The sequence below is a fragment of the Ailuropoda melanoleuca genome, chromosome 4, assembly GCF_002007445.2.
Source record: "Ailuropoda melanoleuca isolate Jingjing chromosome 4, ASM200744v2, whole genome shotgun sequence".
NCBI lineage: Eukaryota > Metazoa > Chordata > Mammalia > Carnivora > Ursidae > Ailuropoda > Ailuropoda melanoleuca.
Window position 1 is genome coordinate 113,890,592 of NC_048221.1, and position 19,617 is coordinate 113,910,208.

A 19,617-nucleotide genomic window follows, 5' to 3' on the forward strand; every position below is an offset into this window, starting at 1 on the left:
TACTTTGAGTAAAGGCTATGTGGGCTAAAGTATAGGGGTCTTGATATCTGTCAGACTAACTCGTTTATTATATCCCAGAATTAGTTTTCCAGATACATTATCTTATGGTATATTAACTTCTGTATTATTTGAGAATATTTATTTATAACCATTTAGCCCGTGGTTTTAGTTAGAACATTTTATTATGGAAAGTTTTAAACATACCCAAAGATAGAATAGTATAATGAACCCCAATGTATGTATCAACATTTTGTTGTTCTTGTTTCATCTTAAACCTCCCTGCCCTTTTATATTTTGCTGGAATATTTTAAAGCAAATGCCAGGCATAGTTCTTCACAATAAATACTTGAGTATTTAGCAGATAAGAACTCTGTTATTGTTAGTATTACCCACCATACTGTTATCACACCAAACAATCATTTTTACTGTGATTTAGTACCACCTAGTAAAATACCCTGTCTGGGTTCACATTTCCCTTTTGGTTTTGAAAAAGGCTTTTTTTTTTTTTTTTAAACCAATTGAATTGTTTGAATCAGGTTCCAAGCAAGTGTTGTGGTTATTTTTAAACTTGTTATTTTTTAAAGAGAAAATTAAGGCAGTGTGAAAACATTTTAGTATAAGCTGTTCTAAGAGAGCAGTGCTTTTCTGACAGCCATTCTTTCTGGAACTTAGTTTTGCTTATCTGTGTGAGGAGATGTCACAATAGCTGATATCTACATTTTATGATTTTTTTTTTTAAGATTTTATCTATTTGACACAGAGAGACAGCCAGCAAGAGAGGGAACACAAGCAGGGGGAGTGGGAGAGGAAGAAGCAGGCTCCCAGCAGAGCAGGGAACCTGATGCGGGGCTTGATCCCAGGACCCTGGGATCATGCCCTGAGTTGAAGGCAGACGCTTAATGACTGAGCCACCCAGGCGCCCCAGCATTTTATGATTTTTAAACATAGGAAATCTTCAAAATGGGAAAAGTGGGTATGGCCTCACTTATCTAGAAGCCTAAAGAGTGAAAATGTGAGGTTTGAGAAGGTTCGGTTTATAAGAGACCACAACTCTTAAGACAAAGCACCTCAGATAGAACTTGGGATTGCTTTCGTAACTACTTGTGTAATGTTACAGTGTATTTTATTTTGCTGGACTTAACTGCCTCATCTGTAAAATAAAGAATGGGTGATTCTTACATTTCTTATTAGTTCTTGATTTTTTGTGTTTTATTTTACATTTATGCTTGACTTTAACAGGATTCCCAAAGTTGGATTGGTGGAAACAATGAACCATTGACTGGCTTTACATGGCGAGGTGGTTGCGAAAGAGAAACTACAGGCATACAAGTTTGGAATGAAGTATTTGTGATCGACAGACCTAATGGAACGAAAGTAAAATTCTGTTTATACTTTCTTACTGTTTTTTTTCTTCTATATTCTTTTTTGAACTATTTCCTGCTGTTAAAGGTCAACACAACACAGAACTATTAATGTCTGATAACTTTAACATACATGGATTATTATTTTAAAATGTGTGAGATATTTGGTTTAAGGACTTTTTTTGACTTAATTACTGATTTTGACATATATCATTTTAAATTGGTCTTAATAGTCACTGTTGGTGAATATTTTACTTAGTATTTTAAACTTTTAAATTCCTAGGTAGCTGTGCTGCTAATGGATACCCAGGGTGCCTTTGATAGCCAGTCAACTATCAAAGACTGTGCAACGGTGTTCGCTCTGAGCACCATGACTAGCTCTGTCCAGGTGAGACACGAAATGCTGTGGTATGATCAGTTCAGATAATCCTAATACCTTTGCTCATTCTTAAAATGCTTTTTGAAAACAGAACAGATGAATGCAGGGGAAGGGGGGGAAGAGAGGGAAGCGAACTGAACCATAAAAGACTCAACTATAGAGAACAAACTGAGGGTTGCTGGAGGGGAGGAGAGTGGGAAGGTGCTAAATGGGTGATGGGGATTAAGGAGGGCACTTGTTTTGTTGCCACTGGGTGTTATATGTAAGTGATGAATCACTAAATTCTATTCCTGAAATCAGTATTACACTATATGTTAACTAACTAGAATTTAAATAAAAATTTGAAAAAGAAAAAAAATGATCCACATTGAAAAAAATGTCTTTTGATTAAAGAAAAAAGGATTAAAATTAGAATTATTTACATTTCTTACTGGTCATTTACATTTCCATGCTTTTCTGGTTCACAATGTGAAATTTCATACTTTGGTTAGCTAGGAAGTAATAAATCAATAGCCAGTCCCTTTGGTTTTTCATCATAGCACCTATACTTTTGTTTTTAAGATTTGTTCATTTGTTTGAAAGAAAGCATGTGAAAGAGGGGAGGGTGGAAGGAGAAACAGAATCTCAAGCAGACTTTGAGCTGAGCACAGAGCTTGACATGGGGCTTGATCTCACAACCCCGAGATCATGACCCGAGCTGAAGTCAAGAGTTGGAAGCTTAACCCTCTGAGCCACCCAAGCACCCCTATGCTTTTTTTTTTTTCCAAAGGAAAAGATATTGCATGTTATCTTTAACTGAATTCAGTCATATGGTTCCCAGATATATTAAGGTATAGAGTATGTCTTTTATGTTTTGGCTAAACCAGTACAGAAAAAAAAAAAAAACCCAAGTAATTAAACTTAGTTTTCTACTTGATATATATGACAACTAGTACTTGGTTATTTGAACTAATGGTGGTAGAGGCAGAAGAATTAATTCATATTTAACTTAGGAAATGTATGTGCTGTTTGTTTCTATAATACACTAAGGACCTACAGGAACTGTTTAGTAAAATCCCTTCTGTTTTTCACTTAACTCTGTACTCTAATTGTGTTTGGTGTTGTATCAGGTTCTAGTCTTTTCAAGCTAGTCCATCTCTTTTCTGAATAATTTAGGCTGATGGACTGAATTAAACCACCACATGTCATTTTGTATCTCTTTACTTTTTTCCCTGAGATCATCTGTGGTTGATGCTTCTCTGGCTGAAGAATTATTGAGTGTGGCGGTTAGCCGTAGCCGCTGATGATGTACCCAGAAGTGTATCTGCAAACAGTAGAAGTTTGTGTTCCTCCTGAGATGATGTTTCCTAGTGATAGTAGACCATAGGTGATCCTGGCCCAGTGCTTGGAATTTTTGTACTGCTTTCTGGTAATATCTGAAACATATGTCCAGTCTCTATAAGTTCCATTTCCTTCCTTCCTCAGTTTGAAGTATCTAGCTGTCAGAATGGAAAGGAATTTTGGATACTATTGTGAGATGAAAAAGGAGTACTTTTCAACTTGGCTTCTGTTTTTTGTAGGGCTGGGGGAGCTCTGGTACTACCAATTAAGTGATGCTTTTGGGAACCCTTACAAGTATCTTTTCTGCATTTTGTTCTGCCTTTTTTTGTCTGATCTTGCAAGGTGGCCCCACTGCCGTTCCCTTGAGGCAAGCAGAAGCCAGTCGTTGTGCACTTCAGATTAGCTGGCTTGTGGTTTGCCTTAAATTATAATGAGGGAATTCTCTGTCCTGAAATTTGTACCTTGGTGTTCTCTTGTTTATTTATTCAACTTTATGATAGTATAGGAGACCTGGTTTTGGACAACCACTTAAAGCCACTCCACTACTTTCTTAATCTGTCAAATGAGGATTTTACCCATCTTGCATGTGATTGTTGTGTGGCGACAGAAATAAGATCTAAATGAGATAATGCATAAGGAAATACTTTGTACGCTATAAATAATGAAGGTGAAAGTTATTTTCATTATTGTTTTTTTCTTCATCTTTGAGGCTGCATTTCTCTTCGTACATTATCTGGTTGATAAATCGATGACAGATCCTCTTGTCATTTATTCTGACAACAAATAATTGTTGAGCATCTATTAAGGAAAATGCAATATGCTTAAGTACTGATGATCTAAGATAAACATTTCTCTTTGCCATGTGCAACCTGGCCCTGACAATGAAAGTATCTCGACCTGTTTTCTAAAAGCTAAGGCCCCTATGAGTAAGAATAGGTTGGTCATGCTTTCAAATTTTAAGTTTAGCTCTAGTGTAATCACCTCAGTCATTAATTACTTTTTAAGTACCATGTTTGGAAATAGCTGAGAATGTCATTTTAGGTTTGCTGTCCTATTTTGGCTGTTTATATTCTTGACCTCCAAGTGATTCAGCTAGATTATCACTTATTTGCCATTGGAACAAATTGTTCTATCTTTGGAGTAACCCTATTTTCTTAGACATAAGTTATTTCTCAGCGGAGTTGACATCTGCGGACACCCACTTTTCTCCTCTGGCAGCCTATGTCACTTTTTAGCCTGACTCGGAAGGATTGGATCTCTCTTGCAATAACAGTCTTTTCTCCAGTTTCCCTTCCTGACAGCACGTAGACCTTCAGCTCTGGGCTCTGTGCCCTGGAAAGCCTCCTGAATAACATTCTAGAAAGAGCAAGTGTGCCACCTACTGTTATTCTTTTTCAGCTGTCGTAGGCTGGTAAAAATTTTCATTTAATTTAAGTTATTAAGACAGATGATTCACTTGAAGTTAAAAAAAAAGCCGTGTAGACTCAATGGTAGTCAAGGCACCACCAAATAATTATAAATTATCTCTGTCTGTTCTGTCTGTCTGTCTATCCATCCATCCATCCATCCATCCATCCACCAATCCAAACACACACATTGTGATTATACCGGGGGGTGGGGGGTGTATATATCTTTGCAGAACTACGCCCCTCACGTTCATTGACTTAGAAAAATAATTGTGGTAACAATCTTCACTCTGTTAATAAAAAATGATCATGTCATAACATTAAAGAACCTTTGAGGAGGAAAAAAAGCTTATTACATAATATACTTTTTAAAAATGTCTGCCACTCTCTAGACCCCTTATGTATGTACTCATGATTTTTACATGATTTACTGCCGCTGCTTGCCCCTTAACATTTTATCCCGTTAAGAAAAAAGAGAAAAATCTTTTCTTGTGCCACTGGTTAAGCTGATGACTGTGATTTATTTGTGCTGACAGATAAAATAATCTTCATTTCTACAAGTAAAGTTATAACAGGTAGGTATTAAAAAAATGAATAAAAACACAATTTTGTTTTAACAGGTATATAATCTGTCTCAGAATATTCAAGAAGATGATCTTCAACACTTGCAAGTATGTATTTCTCAAAGAATATGTGCCAAAGAATGGAAACTATAATTCATACTTAATTGTGACTTTCCATCTAGAAGCCTATTATAGTGTAAGAAAATTCAGTATTAAATGGTTTTAAACTGATATATAACTTCTTAACTAGAAGAAATTTTAAGGTATACCCAGTCTGTTAGAAAATTAAATGCTTGATTTTCAAATGATTTTAAAGGCTCTGATGTCTATCTGGTCTGACATAGAACAGCTTTACAGATGTCTTCTTTCAATCTCTTTTGGGGGCATTATTTTAAATAACTTGCTTTAATAGTTATTTACAGAGTATGGCAGACTTGCAATGGAAGAAATCTACCAGAAACCATTTCAGGTAAATAAGTATTTTAATCATTTTTAAAAACTTACATATAAAAAGCTATCAAGCCACCTTATCTTTTAAGTCTGAAGCTAAGAGGATGTTACAACAAACTCATTTTTAGCAACAGATTCAGTGGAATTGAAACTAATGTCATTACCTACCTTATCAGTAGTAGGCTAACAGTAGGAAATAGAACAAATGAATATAGTTAGATTGTTAATACTTAGATTGAGAGGTTAATGTTTCTCTTAATTAGATGTTATTTAATTCCTAAACTTGAGACAGTCATGTAAATTTCTTTTATACATGGGAAACTATTACGAAATCTTACAGGGATTTTGTGTGTGTGTGTGTGGTATCTTCCAAGTTGAGGTTAGCCCTGTTATTCTTTATTTGGTTTCATACAGAAAAGTTTCACAATTTATTTTATCTCTCCCCTCCTCCCACCCCCTCAATCCCCATATGTTTTTTATTCCTTTTAAATGCCAGGTACAGAATATTAAGTCAGAAATAAACCTGGGTGGAGTTATGTGAGAAGCATGTGCTCTGTTTGCTTCTGTGGAGTCCTGTTGTGACAGAGATTTAAATAAAAAAAAGCAAAGCTAATTTCAGATAGTTTCTTTTTTGAAGTAAGTGTAATTTATAAGTTGACATTAGTACTATTTAGTCAGATGTGTTATAGTAGGTGAGAGTGACTCCACCCTGTTTGCTCATCAGTATGTGAAGTCCTTTCTGTGTGACAGCATTGCTGGTGATTCTTAGTGTTGGTGGGTTTACATAGATCCTGCCTCAGTCTTAATGTGGCTCATGTGATCACTTTTATGAGATATCCGGCAGGTTATGGCTTTATTTTGTATTTATGGCTGAAATACACTCTGTTTGGCCTATATCAGTTTTTCTGAACTAGGATAATTTTGTCACCCAGGAGACATTTGCCAGTGTCCGGAGACATTTTTGGTTGTTACGGTTTTGGAGGGAGGTTAATGCTGCTGGCATATGCATAGAGGCCAGAAATGCTATTTACCATCTAGCCATGCACAACTAAGAATTGTCTGGTTCAAAATCCCAATAAGGCTGAGATTGAGAAACCTAAGCATATATGAACAAAAAAGTCAATGAAGAGAATCAGTTGGTCTAGAATTAGATTAGTTGGTCTTTCAGTTATACAACCTTGACTTAAAATTATGATCTATATGCCTTGATATGCCTTTTGCTAATTTTTTTTTTTTAAGACCCTGTGTTATTGCCTGTGGTGACTCTTTCTTCACATACCATGAAGTTCCCAAATGGAAGCAATTGCTTGGTGTAGGGCTAGGAGTGTTGTAGGCTTAGGTAGGCCCTTGCTAGAATTATGAGTAGTAGTAACCATTTGGTTACTATAACTTTTGATAAGGATTGTTTAGGGGAGTGCATGATGGTTAAATTGTTAAAAGTAGTGATTTTTTTTAATAAAACTTTGTAAGAAAAGATTTCTGCTCTTTTTTGTCTGTAGACATTAATGTTTTTGATTCGGGATTGGAGTTACCCATATGAACATTCATATGGTTTGGAAGGTGGAAAACAATTCCTTGAAAAGAGATTGCAGGTAAGCCCCCATTTCCTTTTGAGGGGAGCATAAGCACCAAGCCAGATGAAGGAGCAGGCTGTCTGGACGGCTGCTTAGACTTCCAGTCTCTCAGTGTCGCCCCCATAAATTGCATATCCCAAGTTAGCCCAGGTGGCTCCATATAGAATTGATGAAAAGTAAATTGGTTGTATTTCTGCCAAAGAGGCCAGTGCCCTTGAATAGAAATTAAGGAATAAGTATTTCTCTTTAGAACCAACTGTTAATCAATATTCAAAGGATAAAAGTTCGAAGGAGGCTAACTTTTTTGATCTACTTGCATGTGTGTCTCTTTCTGGCCAAGCTGAGCTTCTGAACATTTGGGACAGGCTGGATAATATAACATGCATACATTGAACAGAATACATTGAACTACCTCCTAGAGTGACAGCATATAGAGCTAGAAGAGGGATCTTAAACATCATCTAACTCAGCTTTCTTTTTTAAATATATAATGTAACCGAACCCAGAAAAGTGACTTGCCTTTGGTCTCAACTAATTGTTGATAACTGGGACTAGAACCCAAATATCCAGACTCCTGGCCCCTGCAACATGTTACACTAAAGCATTCCTAGAAAGAACCTCACCAACATGATCCTTTGTTCCTAAACATACCCTCCCATGGAAGTACTTGGAGAAACCCTCCAGTCAGATATACCCATCTACTCACATGCACAAAAATTACATGAAAACCCCTTAATTCATAAGTCATAGGGTCCTCTCTTTTGGTTAATAAAATTTTGTTTGCCTATAGGATGATGCATGTAGTTTTTCAACCACATTCAAAAATTTGGGGTATAATACAATTTTCTTATTACTAAAATAAGATTAAAACCAATTCCTCATTCTTGGATATTTGAAGGGCATTTCCACACCCTGTTGTCAGATAATTTCAGTCATCAGAGTGTTCTCTGGTTTGTTCAGAAGAAAGGAACACAAAGCATATCAGGCATACTGACCTCAGAATTATGTACTTCGTGGACAAGGTTTTTATCTTACTAAAGTGATACAGGAAAGTGCTCAAGTCATAAGTGTGCAGCTTGATGAATCTATACAAATGAACATAGCCATGTTATAGCACCCAGAAGTACCCGCCTTCATCCATTACCTCCCAAACCCTCCACTACTCTCCTGATCTCTTAACAGGCTTTGTGTGTACTTTTTATGAAAGGAATCGCATACAACATGTATTCTTTTTTGTCCAGTTTCTTGCTGTCTGTTATGTTTCTGAGATATTGTTGCACGTAGTTTAGTTCATTTATTCTCATTGCTATGCAGTATTCCATTGTATGAATAGACAACAGTTTCTTCCTTCTATTCTTGATGGAGATTTAGGTAGTTTCCAGGTTTTGTTGATTATAAATGGTGCATGTTTTTTTAAAATGGTGCTTGAGAAGAGTCTTTGAGAGAGTATGTGAGTTATATTGGGATAAGTAGTCACTAAAAAAAATCTAAGTTTAAGATATTCTTCCAGAAAATACATAGCAGTCTCTCTTCCCAAAACACTGATAACTAGCATAAATCATAAATAATCATTTGGGGTAAGTACTGACATCCCAACAAGTTTCTCGAAGGTCCTTTGGATTGCCCTGGAGCTTTTTCCATTTAGCTGTTATTTTGCTCAGGGGCTGACCTTTTTATTTGTAGGCAAATTAATACTTTGTTTTTCTCTTTGCTGTTACAAGCATTTGAAAGGCAAATTCTTAATTTATTTACTGGTTTGTAAACCACAACCACTACTTGTTAAAGTCTCATGTTGGATATTACAATTAATTATCATTTGTATATTTTCATTGGCTGGCAGCTAACATGGGAAAAATATCTTTTCTAGTTTTAAGACAAAGTGGGGTCTTACCAAAGTGGTCAGAAATGGGTCTTTAGTAAAATTGTATGTTGTCAAAAAACACCCATCTGGAGTAGCATCTGAGTTAAGTGTGCACACTTGTGAGTATGTGTGTATATTTTCTTTAAAACTTTTTTTTCCTGTCTGCACCTTCACCCTGTCTCCTTCTACCCTCAGGTAAAACAAAATCAACATGAAGAGCTACAGAATGTAAGGAAGCACATTCACAATTGTTTCTCAAATCTTGGTTGCTTCCTTTTGCCACATCCTGGTCTTAAAGTTGCAACTAATCCTAGTTTTGATGGGAGATTGAAAGGTGGGAATTCCCATTCTTGATAAAATCAGAACTTATTTTTAGAGGCTGAGAGTTTAAAAAAAAATACATGGTTCCTTAAATTTTCTGTCTTATACTGGAAGACATTTTGATGCATTGATAATGAGGTGATTTTAATGCTCTCTGTGGTCTGTCTGGCTTTCCACTGGTTTGTCCCAGACATCTAGTGTATGGATTAGCATATTTTATAATGTGGCCTATTGCTCGGCACTGTGTCCTGAAAGTTACGAAGGCTGAGAACATTTCAGTATTTCATCTGTTTGCAGTCTGTAAAATGTTTTTACCAATATATCGTACTCATGCAATCAGATTTCAGTTCTGTTTTAGGGATGATGATAATTTTTTGAGAATGTTTTAGGATTTGAATGTGATGGAAAAAGGCTGGAGGAATAATGAAAGTTTTCTAGTACAGCTGGAAAAACAATCTACTAAAATTTAGTACAATTTCATGAAATGTTTGCCTTTTGCAAAGGATATGGAATTTATTTTGGTCGTCCACAATTTATTTATTATTGGAGCTGGAAGAATTATTGGGGGATGAGGGAAATGGAGTAGCAGAGTAAGGGAAGAGTGTTATTTTTTCCTAGGAGATACGATGTGTTTGGGTGAGTTTTTTTAAATGAATCTACTTCAGTAATAGACACTATTTTGTTGTTCCATGAAACAGAATTTTATGAACTCTTATTAATGGGGACTCCTTTAATCTTTCTTTTTTTGACTAACATGTTGGCTTTTATCTCGTGTCCACCAGATATTGACGAAGACTTTAAACGAGAGCTTCGAAATCTGGTTCCATTGCTGCTTGCCCCTGAGAATTTGGTAGAAAAAGAGATAAGTGGATCTAAAGTCACTTGTAGAGATCTTGTAGAATACTTTAAGGTAGGAAAACTCCCACATTAAATGATTTTGTCTCAAATATAGCTGACTTAAAACTCAAATGTATGTTTATTTTAAAGCAAAAATGAAATTTATAGTTTTTTCTGCTTTGAATTCGTATATCAATTTTTAAGGATATTTAAAATTATAGCAGACAACTTGTATCTTTTAGACAGTGATTTTACTTGTTTACAGAATTATCCTACTTTTTCTCCGGCTCTGATACAGAGAGACCATTCACCATATAATTGTATTATCACTCCATCATTTGTGAATCATGATAGATATTGGGAGTGCTATTCTGCATCTTGAGTTCTCATAAAAGCCTTCTCTCTGAGTTCTTGAGGACTTGATAAGAGCAGCTGAAAGTACAAAACTAGTTTCTGAGTTCAAGTAAATTATTCATAGATTTTTTTTTCTCTCTGCTCTTCTCTAGTCATCATCATAGCTTGCTTGCCAGAGCAAGACCCATTGTCTTGAGTTCTTCTTATTCATAGTAGTTACAGAGTGATGGAAGGAAAATTACAGTTAACTTAAGAGTGTATTTTTGGTCATTAATTGGACAGTTGATGGTCACTTTCATACTATTTTTGTTAATGAATTAATTTAGAGGCAGTAAAAAGTTGAGATGAACAATTCCTATATGAACTTATTAAAAACTTTCATCTTTCCTTCTTACTCTTAAAGCATAAATTAGGTAATTTTTTTTCTTGAACTGAAATCTACTTTAACTTGGTCAAAGCGAAATACTGAGTAAAATTGTTTTAACATTTAAAACAATGGCAGGAGGGGAGAATTATGGATTTCTTTTCATAAGGTAGATGGCATTGTATATATAATTTTTAAATATGAGGTAACTTTTATGTAAGTTAGAAGTATATTTAGAAACATTTCTCTAGGATATTTAGCAAGTTTTTTTTTTTTGCAACGTGTTTTTAATAATATTGAGAATAAGGTTAACTTTGTGGAAATGAGAGTGTATTATTTTTAAGCCTTCATTTTCCTCTTATTTATTTTCTTCAATTTATTTTTTTTTATTTAGGATTTTTTTCCTAGACTTTCCTTTTTAAAGTATGAATTATTTTTATATTTAATGGTTTTTCTTCTGTAGAGCCAAATCGTTAAACCTGCCAATACAATGTCTTTTGTATTTTTAGGCTTATATTAAAATTTATCAAGGAGAGGAACTTCCACATCCAAAGTCCATGCTTCAGGTAGAGTGTGTTGTACATATATTTACTTATGGAGAAAAGTCTTTGGTTTAGAGATAAATGTTGGAAATGGGATCATGCTTCTTTGCATGCAAATAAATTTCAAATATTTAAGACAATACACATCTTGGGTACTGAAGTTTTTATATGATTGCAGACCTTGCACACACATAGGCCATCAGAAATGAGTTTTCAGTACCTTCTCTTCAGTTGCTGGAAAAATGTAGAAAAATTTCTTTTGCAGGAGATGGCTTAATATGGGCCTGTCTAAACCAAATCTCTTGTTCTCTGAGTCTTTTTTTTTTTTTTTTTTTTAGATTTTATTTATTTATTTGACAGAGAGACAGCCAGCAAGAGAGGGAACACAAGCAGGGGGAGTGGGAGAGGAAGAAGCAGGCTCCCAGTGGAGGAGCCTGATGTGGGGCTCGATCCCAGGACTCTGGGATCACGTCCTGAGCCGAAGGCAGACACTTAACGACTGAGACACCCAGGCGCCCCTGTTCTCTGAGTCTTCAACCAACTGATTAACACATTGAAGAGTCTTCAAACAATGAATGTTTGAAATAAGGCTTTTTTTCCTCTTGATATTAATGATTTAGAGCTGCTTCTAGTGCCTGTAAGGTTGTTTCCGTTTTTTTGGTTTTTGGTTTTTTTTCTCTTTTTTTAAAAAGGCATTCTTTTGGGGGCGCCTGGGTGGCTCAGTCAGTTAAGCATCTGCCTTCGGCTCAGGTCATGATCCTGGGGTCCCGGGATGGAGCCCATGTGGGCTCCCTGCTTAGTGGGGAGCCTGCTTCTCCCTCTCCCTCTGCTGCTCCCCGTGCTTGTTCTCTCTCTCTTTCCCTCTTCCTCCCTCCCTCTCTCCCTCTCTCTGTCAAATAAATAAATAAATAAAATCTTAAAAAAAAAAAAGTTGTTCTTTTGGGACAATGTTATTTTAACCTGTTTTTTTTAAAAAGGTAAAACAGCTTAATTTACGAAATCAAGAATAATTAATGTTACATTCATGTCAGTCTCTTCTTAGTAAATTTTATATCATTGTGTTCATATTGTTAATTTTTCACTCAAATTTATGTTTAATTTTTTTCAGATACGTATCTAGTTCATATTTTTAAAGATTTGCTATTTTGGGCAATTTCTCAGTTTTATAGTAGATTAAACAGTATTTTCTTCCAAAACTCCTGCAGTAAGCAGTTTTGTAGTTTTAAAAAAGTCTCTTGTGTAATACTGATATGAGAGAGCAAGCATATCGGTAATTCTTGGTTCTGTACATCTGGAGACTTGACAAATTAAGGGTTGTGTCCAGTTCTCTATTATTTCCTGATCATTTGTGGTGTTTTTTACAAACTAATTTTTTTTTTTTTTAAGATTTATTGATCCAAGAGAGAGCACGTGTGTGTACAAGTGGGAGGGGCAGGAAGAGGGAGAGAGAATCTCAGGCTCTGTGCTGAGCACAGAGCCCAGTGTGGGCCTTGATCTCATGACCCTAACTGAGATCATGACCTGAGCTGAAACCAAGAGTCAGACACCTAACTGACTGAGCCACCCAGACACCCTTACATACCCATTTTAATAAACCTAAGCGAAACAAAATTAGATAGGCAGTCCTATTAGAAGCAATTTTTATATCTTTTATACTGGTGTTCCCTTCCATTGGAAAGGATTTTCTGTGGTTCATTTTCAGGCTTGTTCATTGTATGTAATTTATTGTGTTAATCAGAATTTATAGAGCCATCGAGTATCTTTTGCATAAAATCGGCACATTTTGTTTTATTTTTTTAGGCAACAGCTGAAGCTAATAATCTTGCTGCAGTAGCAGGAGCAAGAGAGATCTATTGTAAAAGTATGGAGCAGGTTTGTAACCAACATTTAAATTTGACGCTGAAGTGAGATGGAGAATTTTTACATTTAAAATAATTGAACCAGTTTGCCCTCCTTATGCATTGTCGGTTACATCATTCACTGATTCCCCTTTATCATCTCTGCTGGAAATAAACTAAGAAAATAATTCACATGGTTAGAGTGCAAGATACAGGTGGCAAGTCATTACATAAATCGTACTAAAATAATTTTGACACATGATTCAGAGCACTCTTATTAGTAGCTTCTGATGTAATATTAGTTTAAGGACAATAGCAACTTCTGTGCTAACTTTGCTAACTCAAACATTAAAGTTCCTTTTTTCTGTGTTCTCCTTTACCCACTCTCTGCTAGCAGCCTTTTTGTATTCTAACAGTGTGTTGGTGGGTCAAGTGAAGTCAGGTACAGATTGTGGTGTAATTGTTTTTGTCTCTACTGGTATTAGTCATACTTGGAAAATTGATTTTGCCCGAGTCAGTTAAACATATAAGAAATAAGTTATGATTATGTATGGGGTATTATGAACAAGTTTAAAACTCAACCATGTAGGTGGCTTGACTTTTTGAGACTAAAAACTATGAGCAGGAAGCTTCTTTCAAGTGTGAATTATTTCTAGCCTGTAATATGTCCTTCCGTAATCCTGTCTGTACAGGTATGTGGTGGGGACATGCCTTACATTGCACCTTCAGATCTGGAGCGAAAACACCTGGATCTCAAGGAAGTGGCGATTAAACAGTTTCGTTCAGTAAAAAAAATGGGTGGAGATGAATTCTGCCATCGTTATCAGGACCAGCTTGAAGCTGAAATTGAAGAAACCTATGCAAATTTTATAAAGCACAATGATGGCAAAAATATCTTCTATGCTGCTCGTACTCCTGCCACACTGTTTGCAGTCATGTTTGCTATGTATATAATCTCAGGACTTACTGGCTTCATTGGCCTAAACTCTATAGCCGTCTTGTGTAACCTTATCATGGGGTTAGCACTGACATCTCTTTGTACTTGGGCATATGTAAAATACTCTGGGGAGTTCAGAGAAATTGGAACAATGATTGATCAGATTGCTGAAACACTATGGGAACAGGTTGGTATCTATCTTTGGTTTTTCAGTGACTAATCTCATTCCCATGACACTTCCCCACCCTTCTTCTGCAGTATTTGCACACCTACTTTTCCTTTATATGAGGAATGTCAAAAGAATGTTTTCTCTTTTGTTTGGTTGTATAATCTGAATATAAAGTATGAACTGGAGAATTTTTTTTCTTAAAGTCATAATTATAGTGTGCTTTGATTTGCTGAAATCTGTAATATCCTTTGGATAGATTCTTTTTTTTTTTTTTTTTTAAAGATTTTATTTATTTATTCATTCGACAGAGATAAAAAANATAGAGACAGCCAGCGAGAGAGGGAACACAAGCAGGGGGAGTGGGAGAGGAAGAGGCAGGCTCATAGCAGAGGAGCCTGATGGGGCTCGATCCCACGACGCCGGGATCACGCCCTGAGCCGAAGGCAGACGCTTAACCGCTGTGCCACCCAGGCGCCCCTTTTGGATAGATTCTTAGTCATAGGCCTGATGATGCCAGACCATGGGCAGGGCCAGAGTCTCTAAGGATTTTTTTCTTAGAGGAAAGAAAATATAGTCAGTGTAAAGAAAAGAAATTTGGAAGTGCAGTGTTTTAGGAAAGCAAAAGAAGTCTTGTAGTAATACTGGCAGAAGCAATGCATGCTTAATATTTGAGGGAAAATATTGGATGGCATTCAGGTCTTTGTTGCCTTCCATGAAGGCATGACAAGGAACAGTCCTATAGGGATTTCGTTTCCCAAAGGAATTTTGTTTGACCTCTGTACTATGGAAACTAATGAACAAAGCAAAGTGCCACAAAGAGAACCAGCTTCTCTTAGTCGTGACCTTTTACCTCAGCCAGAATTCACGTCATAATCTTTTACCTCAAACCAGAATTCAGAGTCGGGCCTGACAAGAATCTACTAAAGAAAGGCATGTTGTGTATTAGCCAACTGTGCGCTGGAATTGCCTGTGTTCAGAAAATTCCACTCAAGGATGTTGTCGTTAAAATGATCATCGTGAAATACTTGAGCACCATATCGAGGATCAGAATGAAAGCTGCAGATACTATTGATGGACAGTATAATAGGCATTTTCAGATATAATTTCTGGGCTGATGAGTATTGGGCTTATTAGAAGATCTAGGATATGTAGGTTTATGTTGGTTTGGGCTTTAAATTTAAATACTGAAGAAGTAAATCATTTTTTCAAGAAGGTTGATTGAGTATTGACTTTTCTTGTAATAATGTCATTATTATTTTATAAAGTGACCCACTATATTAATTTGGATTTTGTATTTATTCTTCAGAGAAATGCTCGATTTATTTGGATCTGATTTGGAAGCTTGTGTTTGGATATTTGTTAAATTTAACCCTTTATTTCAAAAAAACCTCACTCTTCATATTCCTTTGATATCTTCTAATAGAGAATGGATTAAAAGCGATCAACAATCTCACTTTTAAACAATAATTATCTGCTTTAAAATTTTGGACCATTACTAATTTTCTGCAGCATGAATTTTAATCATTGTGCAGTGTCTTATTTTGAAAACCAGTCATTCTCCTATATAGCATTGATTCTAGGACTTTAGAGGTGCCATTATTACAAAACAATTGAAGAATCTAAAGTGTGTAAAATTATTTTCAGTGCAGTTAAGGTAAGTTGATCACTAGTCAGAGAAGAGCTGTGCTGTGTCAACAAACCTTGCCTAAATTTTCTTGCATTTCTCTTTTCTTTTGCTTCAGAGGAGTCCCAGGAAGGTGAGAAACCCACAAAGTCTCAGATTCTTGTAGTCTTAAACTCTTTAACTTTAAGGCACTCTGAGTCATTGTCCTAACGAATCACTCCATGTTTTAGGTGTTTTCCAAACTGTTTGAAGTTACTAGACGTCGAATGGTCCATCGTGCTCTTTCATCAGCACAGCGACAGAGACTGTCATCCAACAATAACAAGAAGAAAAATTAGACAGTATTTTTAACTTTTTTCTCTATCTGAAGTGTTCCCACTTATACATGTAGGACAATAAGCAGGACCGTCTGGGCCGGTCTGCATAAATGCTGTATACTTACCAGATTTGATGCTGCATATAGGGTATGGAATTGCACATCCGTCTCCTAGGAATTGTAAATGGTTTGAATAGGAGGAAAGTAGTTTGTGTTGCATTATCAAATGTCTAACTGCATTATTTGTAGCATCGTGACTTTTTTTGGGAGAAGCATCTTTTTATTTCCCACATTCCTGGTTATTTTCTTCATTGCTTTGAATTGAATTTTTATATCTATTTTTATATGTAACTCTTTTTTTACCTCATGTTTTTATTTGTTTTGCACATTTCTCATACCACAGGTATTGAAGCCCCTGGGTGATAATTTGATGGAGGAAAACATAAGGCAGTCTGTAACAAACTCTATCAAAGCAGGCCTGACTGACCAGGTGTCTCATCATGCCAGATTAAAGACAGACTGACAGTTCATCTCCTCATGGACTCCACTCTCCCTTTTTTTCATGCTTGCTGTACAATGAGAACTCAAATAAAAATAAACCAAAGTTTACAATCAACTGTAGAAGTAGTTTAGTGTAACTGGCTTCACAGATGGCTGCCACAGAGTGTGACAATTGTTTGTTGGTTTTAAGCATTCTGTTCTTGGCTCCTAAGACACGGAGATTGGCTGAGGAGCATTAGTTTATCATGCACATTTGTGCCATGTTTCTTTTCTTTTTTTTTTTTTTTTCCTTTTAATCTAATGTTAGTGAAATTTGTCTTGTGTAAAAGGATATTTCAGGGAAATATTTTAAGAAATCTATTTAGAGTCTCTTTAACACCAGTGTCCCATTGAAATTTTAATTTTTAGTGAAGTTATGAATCACTGTATCAAGAATCAGATCAGAATGACAATGAAGCCTTTATTGAGCCACTACATTAAAGGTATATATTGCTTTACTGCCTTCAATACCAGTATTACATAAGTGCATGTATCAGAAATTTCACAGAAATTACATGACAACTCTTGTAGCTAAGAAAGTGATTCTGAGGTGTACATTTGTCTTGCCTTTTTAAATTTATAAACCTGCCCTAAAAGGAGATGCATATCTGGGAAACTGAACTGTCTTTATGCAGTTTAGCCTTCATGTACATAAAATATGCCATTAATTTTATTGGGGGAGAAATTCCATCCAAAAATGTTGCCTACAGCTATGAGTTCAGAGTGTCTGTACAGTGTGTAGCTTTTATTTTCTAAAATCACAGATAGGGCATGTATATGAATTATAAATATATAAATACGATTTTGTATTAAAAGTTTTGTAGTTTATGGCAAAATCTGGTTCTGTGGTAGGCTAAGTACAGTCCCTGTGAAGGAATGTTTGTGGCTCATGTCAGTGTGTGAATGCATAGACAATTTGAAGTTTTTGATATATTTGTGATATTTATCTTCCTTGAGCACTGCAATCTCACCCCCCAAGGGAATTCAATGGGAATGTTTATCGTGACTTTGTCCTCTGTTGCATTTTAAAGTTATTTCCTGTAATTTATTTTCAGTACATAATTAAAAATTTGTTGTATATATAAAATGAAACTTGTGATTCTTTTTTAAGGAATCCTTCAAGTATGTATTCCATTACATAAACCATGTTTGTTTTTACTGAAAAGAGCATGAGCAGGAAACACCCAAGTGAGAGCTCTAAGGTATTGTACCCAAAGCTAAGCTTGTAAAAATTATTTTTCTTTGTCTGTCTCTGTTAGGGTAAACCTGTTGTGATTAGCCTAGGTGTAGCTGGGGATTTGTTCATTTCTTTTCTCCCTCTTTCTCTCTTTCTCTTTCTTTTTTTTTCTTTTGTGGTATATGTAAGGCTAACATTTTTGCAATATTTTTGTAGCCTTCTTTATAAACATCTATTATTAAAGCACCGAGTTTGGTTTTTAAGTGAAGAAAATTCAGATGTTGAGTTGCATGCCTGAAAGCTCTAAATTTACTTTGGTTGATATAATCTCCTCCCCTCCTCCTTTCAAATCCTGTTTTTATATAGATTGTATTTGTTTCCATCTGTATTAAATTGCTACCAACTCATCTGTTCTTAAAACATAAAGAACCCACTTGAAAAAGTCTTTTTATTTCTTCTAACACCCTGTTTTATGAATGCTGTGGACTGTTTTTATGAATGAAAAAATAAAAAGTTTGTTGTATAATAGCAATTCTTCTGAAATTAAAGACACAGCTTACTTTTTTTTTTTTTAAACAAAACAAAAGAGTTGTGAAATCTAGACCATGGACTTGTTAGCATTTCTTGTTAGAGAATGTGTTTTCCAAAAGAAGATAAAATTCTATAAAGAATTCCAAGAAGAAACACTTTGGTTTCAGCTGGAAGACTCTGAAAGTAATTGTTAAGAAAGAAGCAATAAAAGGGATTAAAGGCATATTCAAAACTGTTGACTGATCTAACTTTGGTGTTAGTATATTTTCTGTGGTACAATTTTGTAGTAACCCACATAACGTGGAAGGTTTTTTTTTTAAAGAAATACTTAATGACAAGTGATTTATCTTCCTAATTAAGACACAAATAATTTACTTATTGTGAAAGGGACAATCATTCACAACCCTGTTACTGAGTCTGTCATATATGTGTATATGTATATATAAAATTTTTTTTGAGAGAGCGAGCAAGTGCATGAGTGGGGTGGGGGTGTGGAGGTAGAAGGAGGAAGAGAGAATCCCAAGAGGCTTCATGCCCAGTGAGACCAATGTGGAGCTTGATCTCACGACCACAAGATCATGACCTAAGCTGAAATCAAAGAGTGGGAAGCTTGGGCACCTGGGTGGCTCAGTCAGTTAAGCATCTGCCTTTGGCTCAGGTCATATCTCAGGGTTCTGGGACTGAGGCCTGTGTCAGGCTCCTGGCTTGTCCCTCTCCTCCCTGGTCGTGCTCTCTCTCACTGTCTGTCTCTTGCTATCTCTCTCTCTCACTAATCTTTTTTAAAGATTTTTTAAATCTATTCTTTTTAAATTTTTTATTTAATTTTATTTTTTTAAAGATTTTATTTATTTATTTGACAGAGAGGACAGCCAGCGAGAGAGAGAACACAGGCAGGGGGAGTGGGAGAGGAAGAAGCAGGCTCCCAGCAGAGGAGCCTGATGTGGGACTCGATCCCAGGACTCCGGGATCACGCCCTGAGCCAAAGGCAGACGCTCAACGACTGAGCCACCCAGGCACCCCGAGACTTTTTAAATCTAAAAAAAAAAAAAGGGGGATGCTTAACCAACTGAGCCACGCAGGTGCCCCTGTCATATATTTCTCTTGAAGATAGCTAGTCCTCCTCACTTTACTGAGCTTAGCTCTGTTTGTAGAA

General features: G+C 35.9%; 1 protein-coding gene across 3 annotated transcripts in view; it reads left to right on the forward strand.

Moving 5' to 3' along the window:
• Nucleotides 1-17,843, forward strand: part of ATL2 (atlastin GTPase 2) — a 56,057-nt gene extending 38,214 nt beyond the window's left edge. For 2 of the 3 annotated variants that reach the window (XM_034659647.1, XM_034659648.1), the window contains 11 exons: nucleotides 1,240-1,374; nucleotides 1,645-1,749; nucleotides 5,087-5,137; nucleotides 5,442-5,498; nucleotides 6,979-7,071; nucleotides 9,110-9,248; nucleotides 10,018-10,145; nucleotides 11,300-11,356; nucleotides 13,133-13,204; nucleotides 13,863-14,294; nucleotides 16,620-17,843. In XM_034659647.1, the coding sequence (XP_034515538.1) occupies nucleotides 1,240-1,374; nucleotides 1,645-1,749; nucleotides 5,087-5,137; nucleotides 5,442-5,498; nucleotides 6,979-7,071; nucleotides 9,110-9,248; nucleotides 10,018-10,145; nucleotides 11,300-11,356; nucleotides 13,133-13,204; nucleotides 13,863-14,294; nucleotides 16,620-16,739 (1,389 nt within the window). In that variant the 3' untranslated portion in view covers nucleotides 16,740-17,843. Of the gene's footprint in view, nucleotides 1-1,239; nucleotides 1,375-1,644; nucleotides 1,750-5,086; nucleotides 5,138-5,441; nucleotides 5,499-6,978; nucleotides 7,072-9,109; nucleotides 9,249-10,017; nucleotides 10,146-11,299; nucleotides 11,357-13,132; nucleotides 13,205-13,862; nucleotides 14,295-16,018; nucleotides 16,034-16,130 lie in introns of all 3 variants that reach the window. The other variant, XM_034659649.1, reaches the window with a different exon arrangement.
• Nucleotides 17,844-19,617: the final 1,774 nt, after the last annotated feature.